This window comes from Eschrichtius robustus, chromosome 15, assembly GCF_028021215.1.
Source record: "Eschrichtius robustus isolate mEscRob2 chromosome 15, mEscRob2.pri, whole genome shotgun sequence".
Lineage (NCBI taxonomy): Eukaryota > Metazoa > Chordata > Mammalia > Artiodactyla > Eschrichtiidae > Eschrichtius > Eschrichtius robustus.
The window spans coordinates 40,704,895-40,723,199 of record NC_090838.1 but is presented as its reverse complement, the minus strand read 5'-3'; the positions used below and the strand labels follow the sequence as shown (position 1 = coordinate 40,723,199).

Here is an 18,305-nt window from a genome sequence, read left to right as displayed (position 1 = left end):
CATCTTGGGTCACAAATCAAGCCTCAGTAAATTTAAGAAATTTGAAATCCTATCAAGCATCTCTTCTGACCACAGTGCTATGAGATTAGACATGAATTACAAGGAAAAAAAAGTAAAAAACACAAACACATGGATGCTAAACAATACATTACTAAATAACCAAGAGATCACTGAAGAAATTAAAGAGGAAATCAGAAAATACCTAGAGACAAATGACAATGAAAACACGATGATCCAAAACCTATGGGATGCAGCAAAAGCAGTCCTAAGAGGGAAGTTTATAGCTATACAAGCCTACCTCAAGAAACAAGAAAAATCTCAAATAAACAATCTAACCTTATGCCTAAAGGAACGAGAGAAAGAAGAACAAACAAAACCCAAAGTTAGCAAAAGGAAAGAAATCATAAAGGTCAGAGCAGAATAAATGAAACAGAAACAAAGAAAACAATTGCAAAGATCAACAAAACTAAAAGCTGGTTCTTTGAGAAGATAAACAAAATTGATAAACCATTAGCCAGACTCATCAAGAAAAAGAGGGAGAGGACTCAAATCACTAAAATTAGAAATGAAAAAGGAGAATATACAACAGACACCGCAGAAATACAAAGCATCCTAAGAGACTACTACAAGCAACTCTATGTCAATAAAATGGACAACCTGGAAGAAATGGACAAATTCTTAGAAAAGTATAACCTTCCAAGACTGAATCAGGAAGAAATAGAAAATATGAACAGACTAATCACAAGTAATGAAATTGAAACTGTGATTAAAAATCTTCCAACAAACAAAAGTCCAACACCAGATGGCTTCACAGGTGAATTCTATCAAACATTTAGAGAAGAGCTAACACCCATCCTTCTCAAACTCTTCCAAAAACTTGCAGAGGAAGGAACACTCCCAAACTCATTCTATGAGGCCACCATCACCCTGATACCAAAACCAGACAAAGATACTACAAAAGAAGAAAATTACAGACCAATATCACTGATGAATATAGATGCAAAAATCCTCAACAAAATACTAGCCAACAGAATCCAACAACACATTAAAAGGATCACACACCATGATCAAGTGGGATTTATCCCAGGGATGCAAGGATTCTTCAATATACGCAAATCAAACAATGTGCTACACCATATGAACAAATTGAAGAATAAAACCCATATGATCATCTCAATAGATGCAGAAAAAGCTTTTGACAAAATTCAACACCCATTTATGATAAAAACTCTCCAGAAAGTGGGCATAGAGGGAACTTACCTCAACATAATAAAGGCCATATACGACAAACCCACAGCAAATATCATTCTCAATGGTGAAAAACTGAAAGCATTTCCTCTAAGATCAGGAACGACACAAGGATGTCCACTCTCGTCACTATTATTCAACATAGTTTTGGAAGTCCTAGCCACAGCAATCAGAGAAGAAAAAGAAATAAAAGGAATACAAGTTGGAAAAGAAGAAGTAAAACTGTCACTGTTCGCAGATGACATGATACTATACATAGAGAATCCTAAAGATGCTACCAGAAAACTACTAGAGCTAATCAACGAATTTGGTAAAGTAGCAGGATACAGAATTAATGCACAGAAATCTCCTGCATTCCTATACACTAATGAAAAATCTAAAGAGAAATTAAGGAAACACTCCCATTTACCATTGCAACAAAAAGAATAAAATACCTAGGAATAAACCTACCTAGGGAGACAAAAGACCTGTATGCAGAAAACTATAAAACACTGTTGGAAGGAATTAAAGACGATACCAACAGATGGAGAGATATACCATGTTCTTGGATTGGAAGACTCAATATTGTGAAAATGACTATACTACCCAAAGCAATCTACAGATGCAATGCAATCCTTATCAAACTACCAATAGCATTTTTTACAGAACTAGAAGAAAAAATCTTAAAATCTGTATGGAGACACAAAAGCCCCCAAATAGCAAAAGCAGTCTTGAGGGAAAAAAAACGGAGCTGGAGGAATCAGACTCCCTGACTTCAGACTATACTACAAAGCTACAGTAATCAAGACAATATGATACTGGCACAAAAACAGAAATATACATCAACGGAACAGGATAGAAAGCCCAGAGATAAACCCACGCACCTATGGCCAACTAATCTATGACAAAGGAGGCAAGGATATACAATGGAGAAAAGACGGTCTCTTCAATAAGTGGTCCTGGGAAAACTAGACAGCTACATGTAAAAGAATGAAATTAGAACACTCCCTAACACCACACACAAAAATAAACTCAAACTGGATTTGAGACCCAAATGTAAGACCAGACACTATAAAACTCTTAGAGTAAAACATAGGAAGAACACTCTTTGACAAAAATCACAGCAAGATCTTTTTTGATCCACCTCCTAGAGTAATGGAAATAAAAACAAAAATAAACAAATGGGACCTAATGAAACTTCAAAGCTTTTGCAAAGCAAAGAAAACTACAAACAAGACAAAAAGACAACCCTCAGAATGGGAAAAAATATTTGCAAATGAATCAACGGACAAAGGATTAATCTCCAAAATATATAAACAGCTCATGCAGCTCAATATTAAAAAAACTAACAACCCAATCAAAAAATGGGCAGGGGCTTCCCTGGTGGCGCAGTGGTTGAGAATCTGCCTGCCAATGCAGGGGACACGGGTTCGAGCCCTGGTCTGGGAAGATCCCACATGCCGCGGAGCGACTGGGCCCGTGAGCCACAATTGCTGAGCCTGCACGTCTGGAGCCTGTGCTCCGCAACAAGAGAGGACGCGATGGTGAGAGGCCCGCGCACCGCAATGAAGAGTGGCCCCCGCTTGCCACAACTGGAGGGAGGCCTCACACAGAGGCGAGGACCCAGCACAGCCATAGATAAAAAAATAAATAAAAAGCCAGACCCTTAGCTCTTTTAAAAAAAAAAAAAAAATGTGCAGAAGACCTAAACAGACATTTCTCCAAAGAGGACATACAGATGGCCAAGAAGCCCATGAAAAGCTGCTCAACATCACTAATTATTAGAGAAATGCAAATCAAAACTACAAGGAGGTATCTTCTCACACCAGTTAGAATGGGCATCATCAGAAAATCTACAAACAACAAATGCTGGAGAGGGTGTGGAGAAAAGGGAACTCTCTTGCACTGCTGGTGGGAATGTAAAGTGATACAGCCACTATGGAGAACAGTATGGAGGTTCCTTAAAAAACTAAAAATAGAATCACCATATGACCCAGCAATCCCACTACTGGGCATATACCCAGAGAAAACCATAATTCAAAGACACATGCACTCCAATGTTCACTGCAGCACTATTTACAATAGCCAGGTCATGGAAGCAACCTGAATGCCCATCGACAGACGAGTGGATAAATAAGATGTGGTACATATATACAATGGAATATTACTCAGCCATAAAAAGGAACGAAATTGGGTCATTCGTAGAGACATGGATGAATCTAGAGACTGTCACACAGAGTGAAGTACGTCAGAAAGAGAAAAACTAATATCGTATATTAACGCATATATGTGGAACCTAGAAAAATGGTACCGATGAACTGGTTTGCAGGGCAGAAATTGAGACACAGATGTAGAGAACAAACGTATGGACACCAATGGGGTAAAGCGGTGGGGGGTGGGGGGGTGGGGGGATGTATTGGGCGATTGGGATTGACATGTATACACTGATGTGCATAAAATGGATGACTAATAAGAACCTGCTGTATAAAAAAATAAATAAAATAAAATTGAAAAAAAAAGAAAAGGAATAGATTTTAAAATGCACACAATATCACAAAGTTGGTAGCGACAGAAATAACCTAACACAATTAATGCCATACCATACTGAAAATGCTATTTAATACTATATACTCTCAGATTATATTTTGTCCTTATTCAGTCTTTGCATTATAGAATGACAAACTGTTTTAAAGCTGAAAAGAAAAATTTTAAAAAAATATAGATATGTATATCTCTTAAATAAGATACATACCAGTTCTGCTGTGATAAAAGTGGGAAGAGTTTTACCAGCAGGAATAAGTAACGATGCTGTATAGAAAACAAAATAAACATTATACGTTCGTTAGAATTTTCCAACTGAATAAAACTGCTAAGTATACATTATTTTTTAAAAGTGTTTTCCATCACAAACATATTCAACCATGACAAATTCTAAACTTTCTGATTCCAAGTGAGGTAGAAGTATTTAATTACATCTTTTCCCAACAATTTTAGATAAAGTATAGGTTAGTTGTAAGTCTTTAAGTAGAGGTTACAGATTATAGTATAGATTTCCAAAAGGAAATCTCATTGTAATCAAGTATACTGTACTATAGAAATTCATAACAAAATACCTAGGTTGTCTTTAGGAAGCCAATGTAGCACTAAACCTCCATTACAACATTTTATAGGGGAGAAAAAGTAGTATTTGTTAAAGTGGCATGTTTCCAACCAACTATACTTTGAGCAAAAAAATGTAACCCAACATAAACCATTCTAAATCGTATAGGTACAAAAGAAATTTCAATTCATTCATTTCATGAAAAGTAATTTATACTACTTTGACCAAGTAAGCAAGCACAGCTACACAGTTTTAGGAATAAATGAATAAGTACATGTCTCCTGAAGTCTTTGCAGGACTTCAGTAAACTGAAGAGAAAAATATAAGACAATAAATTCTTAGGAGAACACCAATTCAACCTGCATTAAACCTACAATTTCATTTACCTTTCCTTTATTATCACCAATTTTCTATGCTATCCCTTCATTTATCGTACATCTAAAAGGTTGACCTGGGCTTCCCTGGTGGCGCAGTGGTTGAGAATCTGCCTGCCAATGCAGGGGACACGGGTTCGAGCCCTGGTCTGGGAAGATCCCACATGCCACGGAACAACTAGGCCGGTGAGCCACAACTACCGAGCCTGCGCGTCTGGAGCTTGTGCTCCGCAACAAGAGAGGCCGCGACACTGAGAGGCCCGTGCACCGCGATGAAGAGTGGCCCCTGCTCATCGCAACTAGAGAAAGCCCTCGTACAGAAACAAAGACCCAACACAGAAATTAATTTCTTTTAATTAATTAATTAATTAAAAGAAAAAAATTTATAAAAGGTTGACCTGAGAGGAACCAAGATGGCGGAGTAGAAGGACGTGCTCTCACTCCCTCTTGTGAGAACACCAGAATCACAACTAGCTGCTGGACAATCATCGACAAGAAGAGACTGGAACTCACCAAAAAAGATACCCCACATCCAAAGACAAAGGAGAAGCCACAATGAGATGGTAGGAGGGGCGCAATCACAGTAAAAACAAATCCCATAACTGCTGCGTGGATGACTCACAGACTGCAGAACACTTATACCACAGAAATCCACCCACTGGAGTGAAGGTTCTGAGCCCCACGTCAGGCTTCCCAACCTGGGGGTCTGGCAATGGGAGGCGGAATTCCTAGAGAATCAGACTTTGAAGCCTAGTGGGAATTGATTGCAGGACTTCGACAGGACTGGGGGAAAAAGAGACCCCACTCTTGGAGGGCACACACAGCGTAGTGTGTGCATCGGAACCCAGAGGAAGGAGTAGTGACCCCAGGGGAGACTGAACCAGACCTACCTGCTAACGTTGGAGGGTCTCCTGCAGAGGCGGGGGGTGGCTGTGGCTCACCGTGGGGACAAGGACACTGGCAGCAGAAGTTCTGGGAAGTACTCCTTGGCGTGAGCCCTCCCAGAGTCTGCCATTAGCCCCACCAAAGAGCCCAGGTAGGCTCCAGTGTTGGGTTGCCTCAGGCCAAACAACCAACAGGGAGGGAACCCAGCCCCACCCATCAGCAGTCAAGCGGATTAAACTTTACTGAGCTCTGTCCACCAGAGCAACAGTCAGCTCTACCCACCACCAGTCCCTCCCATCAGGAAACTTATACAAGCTTCTTAGATAGCCTCATCCATCAGAGGGCAGACAGCAGAAGCAAGAAGAACTACAATCCTGCAGCCCGTGGAAAAAAAACCACATTCACAGAAAGATAGACAAGATGAAAAGGCAGAGGGCTATGTACCAGATGAAGGAACAAGATAAAACCCCAGAAAAACAACTAAATGAAGTGGAGATAGGCAACCATCCAGAAAAAGAATTCAGAACAATGAGAGTGAAGATGATCCAGGACCTCGAAGAAAGAGTGGAGGCAAAGATCGAGAAGATGCAAGAAATGTTTAACAAAGACCTAGAAGAATTAAAGAACAAACACACAGAGATGAACAATACAATAACTGAAATGAAAACTACACTAGAAGGAATCAACAGCAGAATAACTGAGGCAGAAAACAGATAAGTGACCTGCAAGACAGAATGGTGGAATTCACTGCTGTGGAACAGAATAAAGAAAAAAGAATGAAAAGAAATGAAGACAGCCTAAGAGACCTCTGGGACAACATTAAACGCAACAACATTCGCATTATAGGGGTCCCAGAAGGAGAAGAGAGAGAGAAAGGACCTGAGAAAATATTTGAAGAGATTACAGTCGAAAACTTCCCTAACATGGGAAAGGAAATAGCCACCCAAGTCCAGGAAGCACAGAGAGTCCCATACAGGATAAACACAAGGACAAACATGCCGAGACACATAGTAATCAAACTGGCAAAAATTAAAGACAAAGAAAAATTATTGAAAGCAGCAAGGGAAAAACAACAAATAACATACAAGGGAACTCCCATAAGGTTAACAGCTGATTTCTCAGCAGAAACTCTACAAGCCAGAAGGGAGGGGCATGATATACTTCAAGTGATGAAAGGGAAGAACCTTCAACCAAGATTACTCTGCCCCGCAAGGATCTCATTCAGATTCGATGGAGAAATCAAAAGCTTTACAGACAAGCAAAAGCTAAGAGAATTCAGCACCACCAAACCAGCCCTACAACAAATGCTAAAGGAACTTCTCCAAGTGGGAAACACAAGAGGAGAAAAGGACCTAAAAAAAAAAACCCAAAACAATTAAGAAAATGGTCATAGGAACATACATATCAATAATTACCTTAAACGTGAATGGATTAAATGCTCCAACCAAAAGACACAGGCTTGCTGAATGGATACAAAAACAAGACCCATACATATGCTGTCTACAACAGACCCACTTCAGACCTAGGGACATATACAGACTGAAAGTGAGGGGATGGAAAAATATATTCCATGCAAATGGAAGTCGAAAGAAAGCTGGAGTAGCAATACTCATATCAAATAAAATAAGACTTTAAAATAGAGAATGTTACAAGAGACAAGAAAGGACACTACATAATGATCAAGGGATCAATCCAAGGAGAAGATATAACAATTCTAAATATATATGCACCCAACATAGGAGCACCTCAACACATACGGCAACTGCTAACAGCTCTAAAAGAGGAAATCGACAGTAACACAATAATAGTGGGGGACTTTAACACCTCACTTACACCAATGGACAGATCATTCAAACAGAAAATAAGGAAACACAAGCTTTAAATGACACAATAGACCTTAGAGATTTAATTGATGTTTATAGGACATTCCATCCAAAAACAGCAGATTACACTTTCTTCTCAAGTGCACACAGAACATTCTCCAGGATAGATCACATCCTGGGTAACAAATCAAGCCTCAGAAAATTTAAGAAAATTGAAATCATATCAAACATCTTTTCTGACCACAACGCTATGAGATTAGAAATCAATTACAGGGAAAAAAAACATAAAAACACACACACATGGAGGCTAAACAATACGCTACTAAACAACCAAGATATCACTGAAGAAATCAAAGAGGAAATCAAACAATACCTAGAGACAAATGACAATGAAAACAGGACGATCCAAAACCTATGGGATGCAGCAAAAGCAGTTCTAAGAGGGAAGCTTATAGCTATACAAGCCTACCTCAAGAAACAAGAAAAAACTCAAATAAACAATCTAACCTTATGCCTAAAGGAACGAGAGAAAGAAGAACAAACAAAACCCAATGTTAGCAGAAGGAAAGAAATCATAAAGATCAGAGCAGAAACAAATGAAATAGAAACAAAGAAAACAATAGCAAAGATCAATAAAAATAAAAGCTGGTTCTTTGAGAAGATAAACAAAATTGATAAACTATTAGCCAGACTCATCAAGAAAAAGAGGGAGAGGACTCAAATCACTAAAATTAGAAATGAACAAGAAGAAGTTACAACAGACACCGCAGAAATACAAACGCATCCTAAGAGACTACTACAAGCAACTCTATGTCAATAAAATGGACAACCTGGAAGAAATGGACAAATTCTTACAAAGGTATAACCTTCCAAGACTGAATCAGGAAGAAATAGAAAATATGAACAGACTAATCACAAGTAATGAAATTGAAACTGTGACTAAAAATCTTCCAACAAACAGAAGTCCAGGACCAGATGGCTTCACAGGTGAATTCTATCAAACATTTAAAGAAGAGCTAACACCCATCCTTCTCAAACTCTTCCAAAAAATTGCAGAGGAAGGAACACTCCCAAACTCATTCTATGAGGCCACCATCACCCTGATACCAAAACCAGACAAAGATACTACAAAAGAAGAAAATTACAGACCAATATCACTGATGAATATAGATGCAAAAATCCTCAACAAAATACTAGCCAACAGAATCCAACAACACATTAAAACTATCATACACCATGATCAAGTGGGATTTATCCCAGGGATGCAAGGATTCTTCAGTATACGCAAATCAATCAATGTGATACACCATATGAACAAATTGAAGAATAAAAACCATATGATCATCTCAATAGATGCAGAAAAAGCTTTTGAAAGAATTCCCAACACCCATTTATGATAAAAACTCTCCAAAAAGTGGACATAATAAAGGCCATATACGACAAACCCACAGCAAATATCATTCTCAACGGTGAAAAACTGAAAGCATTTCCTCTAAGATCAGGTACAAGAGAAGGATGTCCACTCTCACCACTATTACTCAACATAGTTTTGGAAGTCCTAGCCATGGCAATCAGAGAAGAAAAAGAAATAAAAAGAATACAAATTGGAAAAGAAGAAGTAAAACTGTCACTGTTTGCAGATGACATGATACTATACATAGAGAATCCTAAAAATGCCACCAGGAAACAACTAGAGCTAATCAATGAATTTGGTAAAGTAGCAGGATACAAAATTAATGCACAGAAATCTCTTGCATTCCTATACACTAATGATGAAAAATCTGAAAGACAAATTAAGGAAACACTCCTATTTACCACTGCAACAAAAAGAATAAAATGCCTAGGAATAAACCTACCTAGGGAGACAAAAGACCTGTATGCAGAAAACTATAAGACACTAATGAAAGAAAGTAAAGATGATACCAACAGATGGAGAGATATACCATGTTCTTGGATTGGAAGACTCAATATTGTGAAAATGACTATACTACCCAAAGCAATCTACAGATGCAATGCAATCCCTATCAAATTACCAATGGCATTTTTTACAGAATTAGAACAAATAATCTTAAAATTTGTATGGAGACACAAAAGCCCCCAAATAGCAAAAGCAGTCTTGAGGGAAAAAAACGGAGCTGGAGGAATCAGACTCCCTGACTTCAGACTATACTACAAAGCTACAGTAATCAAGACAATATGGTACTGGCACAAAAACAGAAATATAGATCAATGGAACAGGATAGAAAGCCCAGAGATAAACCCATGAACCTATGGTCAACTAATCTATGACAAAGCAGGCAAAGATATACAATGGAGAAAAGACAGTCTCCTTCAATAAGTGGTGCTGGGAAAACTAGACAGCTACATGTAAAAGAATGAAATTAGAACACTCCCTAACACCATACACAAAAATAAACTCAAAATGGATTCGAGACCTAAATGTAAGACCGGACACTATAAAACTCTTAGAGTAAAACATAGGAAGAACACTCTAGAGTAAAACATAGGAAGAACACTCTTTGACATAAATCACAGCAAGATCTTTTTTGATCCACCTCCTAGAGTAATGGAAATAAAAACAAAAATAAACAAATGGGACCTAATGAAACTTCAAAGCTTTTGCACAGCAAAGGAAACCATAAACAAGATGAAAAGACAACCCTCAGAATGAGAGAAAATATTTGCAAACGAATCAATGGACAAAGGATTAATCTCCAAAATATATAAACAGCTCATGCAGCTCAATATTAAAGAAACAAACAACCCAATCCAAAAATGGGCAGAAGACCTAAATAGACATTTCTCCAAAGAGGACATACAGATGGCCAAGAAGCACATGAAAAGCTGCTCAACATCACTAATTATTAGAGAAATGCAAATCAAAACTACAATGAGGTATCTTCTCACACCAGTTAGAATGGGCATCATCAGAAAACCTACAAACAACAAATGCTGGAGAGGGTGTGGAGAAAAGGGAACCCTCTTGCACTGTTGGTGGGAATGTAAAGTGATACAGCCACTATGGAGAACAGTATGGAGGTTCCTGAAAAAACTACAAATAGAATCACCATATGACCCAGCAATCCCACTACTGGGCATATACCCAGAGAAAACCATAATTCAAAAAGACACACGCACCTCAATGTTCACTGCAACACTATTTACAATAGCCAGGACATGGAGGCAACCTAAATGCCCATCGACAGACGAATGGATGAAGAAGATGTGGTACATATATACAATGGAATATTACTCAGCCATAAAAAGGAACAAAATTGGGTCATTTGTTGAGACGTGGATGGACCTAGAGACTGTCATACAGAGTGAAGTACGTCAGAAAGAGAAAAACAAATATCGTATATTAATGCATGTATGTGCAACCTAGAAAAATGGTACAGATGAACCAGTTTGCAGGGCAGAAGTTGAGACACAGATGTAGAGAACAAACGTATGGACACCAAGGCGGGAAAGCCGCAGGGGTGTGCTGATCGTGGTGTGCTGAATTGGGCGATTGGGATTGACATGTATACACTGATGTGTATAAAATTGATGACTAATAAGAACCTGCTGTATAAAAAAATAAAATAAAATTCAAAAATAAAAAAAAGTATAAGGTTGGCCAAATGGTTATAAATGTAATCATTTAAAAATAAGTCTTAATACTACTCAGCCATAAAAAGAACAAATGTCATTTGCAGCAACATGGATGAACCTAGAGATTGTCATACTGAGTGAAGTAAGTCAGACAGAGAAAGATAAACATCATATGATATCACTTATTTGTGGAATCCAAAAAAAATGGTACAAATGAACTTATTTAGAAAACAGAAACAGAGTCACAGATGTACAAAACAAACTTATGGTTACCAGGTGGGGAAAGGGGGAGGGATAAATTGGGAGACTGGGATTGATATATACACACTACTATACATAAAATAGGTGACTAATAGGGACCTACTGCATAGCACAGGGAACTCTTCTCAATACTCTGTAATGACCTATGTGGGAAAAGAATCTAAAAAAAGAGTGGATAGATGTATATGTATAAATGATTCACTTTTCTGTACAGCTAAAACTAACACAATATTTTAAATCAACTATATTCCAATAAAATTTTATTTAAAAAATAAGTCTAAAGAACAGTTACTAAAGGATCTCAGTTGACCAATGTAACCTTAAACCTTACCTCAAGGTTCATTTTACCTACCTGAACCTGACTGTTAGAAGACCATTTTGCCTTTTCTTTAATAAAAACAAAAACATTTTAGCATGTTTATGCAGCACGTATATACTGAATGTAATGTTTTTTATGGTATTTTTTCACATACTGTATTAAGGAAAACTGTCCTGAAGATCCATTTCTGACACTAGAATGGCTCCATCATATACAACAAACAGCTCAGAAGAGCAAATTTTTTTTAACTAACCATTCTTCTCACATTAAGACAAAGAAGTGAAGCTACAAAGATTGATGGTTAATGAAGTACAAAAATTATTTTTATCCTCTTTCATCTATAGCTTTGCTTCTTAACAGGCATTCTTTTTGGAAAGGCTAAATTAGAACTGGAGTGGCAGGAACACAATGGTATTAGTCTTAATTAGCTGAAGTGAGAAAAGCTTAGGCTGGTACAGCATAAGCCATAGCCTGAGAGGAAACAAAAATCTGTTAACATACTGTCTGAAGCAATTAAGTGAATTTCTTGAGGAAAAATAGCAACAATTCTCCCCTTTTAAATACTCTGCAATAAATCCCAAAGGATAATTCTCTCTACTCATATCAATCAAACAGAGCTAACAGAGTTTTAAGAGTTTCTTTAGAGCCATCAAAAAATTGAACTAACAAAATTTTAGAGTAAAGTTTCATGTAGCTTCTACTTAATTTTGATACTAAATTCACAAGTTATATTCATCATTCATACACATTCACAAATTATGTACACCATTATATGTGCCTGAAACATACTTTTTACAATACTCAAGATAGTGTCAATAAGCAATTAAGTTTTAACTGAATACATGTTTTTACTTAAAGTGTCAGAATTTTGGTCTTCATGTATATATTCTAGAAATAGTAAATTTCACAAACAATAAGCTTTAGAATAAAGGAAGAATTTAATCCGACAAATATAATTTAAGGAGTTTTGCAAAAAGATAATATAGCACAACAACATTCACATTTATAAGTGTATTTTTCCCTACACACGAAAAAGTCTTTGATACATTAAGGCAGTTAATCATTTAACAATTTTTGGTCCCACTTTGAACCATACCAAATTTTAATATCCAAGTCACATTATTCAAGAGGTGCAAAAACTATTAAATTTCTTTTCTGTGACTACTCTTTAGTATATGGCCGTCTCCTGATGACCAAACTGAATATTCTAACTCAAATCACCCCAAGAAACAACAACATTGCTGAAATTTTTAACAGATCCAAGTTCAAGAACAACAGGACATACAGTTTGTATCTGAAGTTTAGGAGTTTTAATACTCAAAGATGAAAGCTAACAAACCTCTCAATGTTCCTGGTTCTTCCCTGTCTTCCTCCCACAATGACTGATGGTTTCATCAAAAAGACTATGTGACATGAAGACCAAATAACAGAAGATGATTTGAATTGCCCTAGAAATAAGGCAATTATAGACAAAGTGACTACATGTCCCAGTGTGCTCACGACAGTCCTAGTTTACATCTGTTATTCTGAGGTTATTATTATTATTATTTTTTTTTTTTAATGACTGCACTGGGTCTTCGTTGTTGCGTGTGGGCTTCCTCTAGTTGCGGCAAGCGGGGGCTACTCTTCGTTGCAGTGTGCGGGCTAATCACTGCGGTGGCTTCTCTTGTTGCGGAGCTTGGGCTCTAGGCACATGGGCTTTGGTAGTTGTGGCATGTGGGCTCTAGAGTGCAGGCTCAGTAGTTGTTGCGCACAGGCTTAGTTGCTCCACGGCACGTGGGATCTTCCCAGACCAGGGATCGAACCCGTGTCCCATGCATTGGCAGACGGATTCTTAACCACTGCACCACCAGGGAAATCCTGAGGTTATTATTAACAGAATCCCATTTCTCTCTCAAAAGTGGATTATAAGCAAAAGAGCCAGAATAGCCAATATGATATTCAAGGAGAAAATGCTGAACTACTAACACTACCTAACTTCAAGACTTACTGTAAAGCTACAGTAATCAAGACAGTGTAGACAAATACATGGCAAAAAAATAGACACATAGATCAGTGGAACAGAATAGACAGCCCAGAAATAGACCCCCATAAATATAATCAACTCATCTTTGACAAAGGAGCATAAGCAATACAATGGAGCAAAGACAGTCTCTTCAACAAATAGTGCTGGAACAACTGAACATCCAATGCAAAAAAAAAAAAAAAATGAACCTAGATACAGACCTTACATGCTTCACATAAGTTAACTCAAAATGGATCACAGACCTAAATGTAAAATGCAAAACTATAAAACTCCTGGAAAATAACATATGAGAAAATCTAGATGACTTGAGTATAGCAAAGACTTTTTTGATACAACACTGAAGGAACAATCCATGAAAGAAATAACTGATAAGCTGGAGTTCATTAAAATTAAAAACTGCTTTGCGAAAGACAATGTCAGGAGAATGAGAAGACAAGCCACAGTTTGGGAGAAAATATTTGCAAAAGACATATCTGATAAGGGACTATTATCCAAAATAAACAAAGAGACAGAGGACCTTCAAGGTGGTGGAGGAGTAAGACATGGAGATCACTTTCCTCCCCACAAATACATCAAAAATACATCTACATGTGGAACAACTCCTACAGAACACCTACTGAAAGCTGGAAGAAGACCTCAGACTTCCCAAAAGAGCCATGTGGCTCACAGGGTCTTGGTGCTCTGGCCAGGTTGTCAGGCCTGAGTCTCTGAGGTGAGAGAGCCGAGTTCAGGACATTGGACCACCAGAGACATCCCAGCCCCACATAATATCAGTCAGTGAGAGCTCTCCCACAGACCTCCATCTCAATGCTTACACCCAGCTCCACTTAACGACCAGCAAACTCCCGTACTAGACATCCCATGCCAAACAACTAGCAAGACAGGAACACAACCCCACCCATTAGCAGAGAGGCTGCCTAAAATCATACTGAGTTCACAGACATCCCGAAAACACACACCAGACATGGTCCTGCCCACCAGAAAGACAAGATCCAGCCTCATCCTCCAGAACACAGGCACCAGTCCCCTCCACCAGGAAGCCGACACAACCCACTAAACCAACCTTACCCACTGAGGGCAGACACCAAAAGCAATGGGAATTATGAACCTGCAGGCTGCGAAAAGGAGACCCCGAACACAGCAAGTTAAGCAAAATGGGAAGACAGAGAAATATACAGCAGATGAAGGAGCAAGGTAAAAACCTACCAGACCAAACAAATGAAGAGGAAACAGGCAGCCTACCTGAAAAAGAATTCAGAGTAATGATAGTAAAGATGATCCAAAATCTTGGAAATAGAATGGAGAAAATATAAGAAACGTTTAACAAGGACCTAGAAGAACTAAAGAGCAAACAAACAATGAATGAACAACACAATAAATGAAATTAAAAATTCTCTAGAAGGAATCAATAGCAGAATAACTGAGGCAGAAGAATGGATAAGTGACCTGGAAGATAAAATAGTGGAAATAACTACCACAGAGGAGAATGAAGAAAAAAGAATGAAAAGAATTGGGGACAGTCTCAGAGACCTCTGGGACAACATTAAACACACCAACATTTAAATTATAGGAGTCCCAGAGGAAGAAGAGAAAAACAAAGAGACTGAGAAAATATCTGAAGAGAATATAGTTGAAAACTTCCCTAATATGGGAAAGGAAATAGTTAGTCAAGTCCAGGAAGCACAGTGTCCCAAGCAGGATAAATCCAAGGAGAAACACGCCAAGACACATATTAATCAAACTATCAAAAGTTAAATACAAAGAAAAAATATTAAAAGCAGCAAGGGAAAAGCAACAAATAACATACAAGGGAATCCCCATAAGGTTAACAGCTGATCTTTCAGCAGAAACTCTGCAAGCCAGAAGGGAGTGGCAGGACATATTTAAAGTGATGAAAGGGAAAAAACCTACAACGAAGATTACTCTACCCAGCAAGGATCGCATTCAGATTCGACAGAGAAATTAAAACCTTTAGAGAAAAGCAAAAGTTAAGAGAATTCAGCACCACCAAGCCAGATTTACAGCAAATGCTAAAGGAACTTCTCTAGGCAGGAAACACAAGAGAAGGAAAAGAGCTACAATAACAAACCCAAAACAATTAAGAAAATGGTCATAGGAACATACATATTGATAACTACCTTAAATGTAAATGGATTAAATGTTCCAACCAAACGACATAGACTGGGTGAATGGATACAAAAACAAGACCCGTATTTATGCTGTCTACAAGATACCCACTTCAGACCTAGGGACACATACAGACTGAAAGTGAGGGGATGGAAAAAGATAGTCCATGCTAATGGAAATCAAAAGAAAGCTGGAGTAGCAATTCTCGTATCAGACAAAGTAGACTTTAAAACAAAGACTATTACAAGAGACAAAGAAGGACACTACATCATGATCAAGGGATCAATCCAAGAAGAAGATATAACAATTGTAAATATTTATGCACCCAACACAGGAGCACCTCAATACATAAGACAAATGCTAACAGCCATAAAACGGGAAGTCAACAGTAACACAACCGTAGTAGGGGACTTTAACACCCCACTTTCACCAATGGACAGATCATCCAAAATGAAAATAAATAAGGAAACACAAGCTTTAAATGATACATTAAACAAGATGGACTTAATTGATAATTATAGGACATTCCATCCAAAAACAACAGAATACACTTTCTTCTCAAGTGCTCACAGAACAGTCTCCAGGATAGATCATATCTTGGGTCACAAATCAAGCCTCAGTAACTTTTAAAAAACCGAAATCATATCAAGTATCTTTTCCAACCACAACACTATGAGACTAGATATCAATTACAGGAAAAAATCTGTACAAAATACAAACACATGAAGGCTAAATAATACACTACTAAATAACCGAGAGATCACTGAAGAAAGCAAAGAGGAAATCAAAAAATACATAGAAACAAATGACAATGAAAACACAATGACCCAAAGTCTATGGGATGCAGCAAAACCAGTTCTAAGAGGGAAGTTTATAGCAATATATTCTTACCTCAAGAAACAAGAAAAATCTCAAATAAACAACCTAACCTTACACCTAAAGCAATTAGAGAAAGAGGAACCCAAAAAAACCCCAAAGTTAGCAGAAGGAAAGAAATCATAAAGATCAGATCAGATAATAAATGAAAAAGAAATGAAGGAAACAATAGCAAATATCAATAAAACTAAAAGCTAGTTCTTTGAGAAGATAAAGAAAATTGATAAACCATTAGCCACACTCATCAAGAAAAAGAGGGAGAGGACTCAAATCAATAAAATTAGAAATGAACAAGGAGAAGTTACAACAGACACTGCAGAAATATAAAGGATCATGAGAGATTACTACAAGCAACTATATGCCAATAAAATGGACAACCTGGAAGAAATGGAAAAATTCTTAGAAAAGCACAACCTTCCGAGACCGAACCAGGAAGAAATAGAAAATATAAACAGGCCAATCACAAGCACTGAAATTGAAACTGTGATTAAAAATCTTCCACCAAACAAAAGCCCAGGACCAGATGGCTTCACAGGCAAATTCTATCACACATTTAGAGAAGAGCTAACACCTATCCTTCTCAAACTCTTCCAAAATATAGCAGAGGGAGGAACACTCCCAAACTCATTCTACGAGGCTACCATCACCCTGACACCAAAACCAGACAAAGCTGTCACAAACAAAGAAAACTACAGGCCAATATCACTGATGAACACAGATGCAAAAATCCTCAACAAAATACTAGCAAACAGTATCCAACAGCACTTTAAACGGATCATACACCATGATTAAGTGGGGTTTATCCCAGGAATTCAAGGATTCTTCAATATACGCAAATCAATCAATGTGATACACCATATTAACAAACTGAAGGAGAAAAACCATATGATCATCTCAATAGATGCAGAAAAAGCTTTCTACAAAATTCAACACTGATTTATGATAAAACCTCTCCAGAAAGTAGGCTTAGAGGGAACTTACCTCAACATAATAAAGGCCATATATGACAAACCCACAACCAACATGGTTCTCAACGGTGAAAAACTGAAACCATTTCCACTAAGATCAGGAAGAAGACAAGGTTGTCCACTCTCACCACTATCATTCAACACAGTTTTGGAAGTTTTAGCCACAGCAATCAGAGAAGAAAAAGAAATACAAGGAATACAAATAGAAAAGAAGAAGTTAAACTGTCACTGTTTGCAGATGACATGATACTCTACATAGAGAATCCTAAAGATGCTACCAGAAAACTATTAGAGCTAATCAATGAATTTGTTAAAGTAGCAGGATACAAAATAATGCACAGAAATCTCTGGCATCCCTATACACTAATGATGAAAAATCTGAAAGTGAAATTAAGAAAACACTTCCATTTACCACTGCAACAAAAAGAATAAAATATCTAGGAATAAACCTACCTAAGGAGACAAAAGACCTGTATGCAGAAAATTATAAGACACTGATGAAAGAAATTAAAGATGATACAAATAGATGGAGAGATATACCATGTTCTTGGATTGGAAGAATCAACACTGTGAAAATAACTATACTACCCAAAGAAATCTACAGATGCAATGCAATCCCTATCAAAGTACCACTGGCATCTTTCACAGAACTAGAACAAAAAATTTCACAATTTGTATGGAAACACAAAAGACCCCGAATAGCAAAAACAATCTTGAGAACGAAA

The 18,305-nt window shown here is 37.5% G+C and overlaps 1 protein-coding gene across 1 annotated transcript in view; it reads right to left on the bottom strand.

The window, feature by feature from the left end:
• Positions 1 to 18,305, bottom strand: part of GTF2A1L (general transcription factor IIA subunit 1 like) — a 59,080-nt gene that overhangs the window by 30,896 nt on the left and 9,879 nt on the right. The window contains exon 4 of the mRNA XM_068564391.1: positions 3,980 to 4,035. Within this exon, the coding sequence (XP_068420492.1) occupies positions 3,980 to 4,035 (56 nt within the window). The remainder of the gene's footprint in view (positions 1 to 3,979; positions 4,036 to 18,305) is intronic.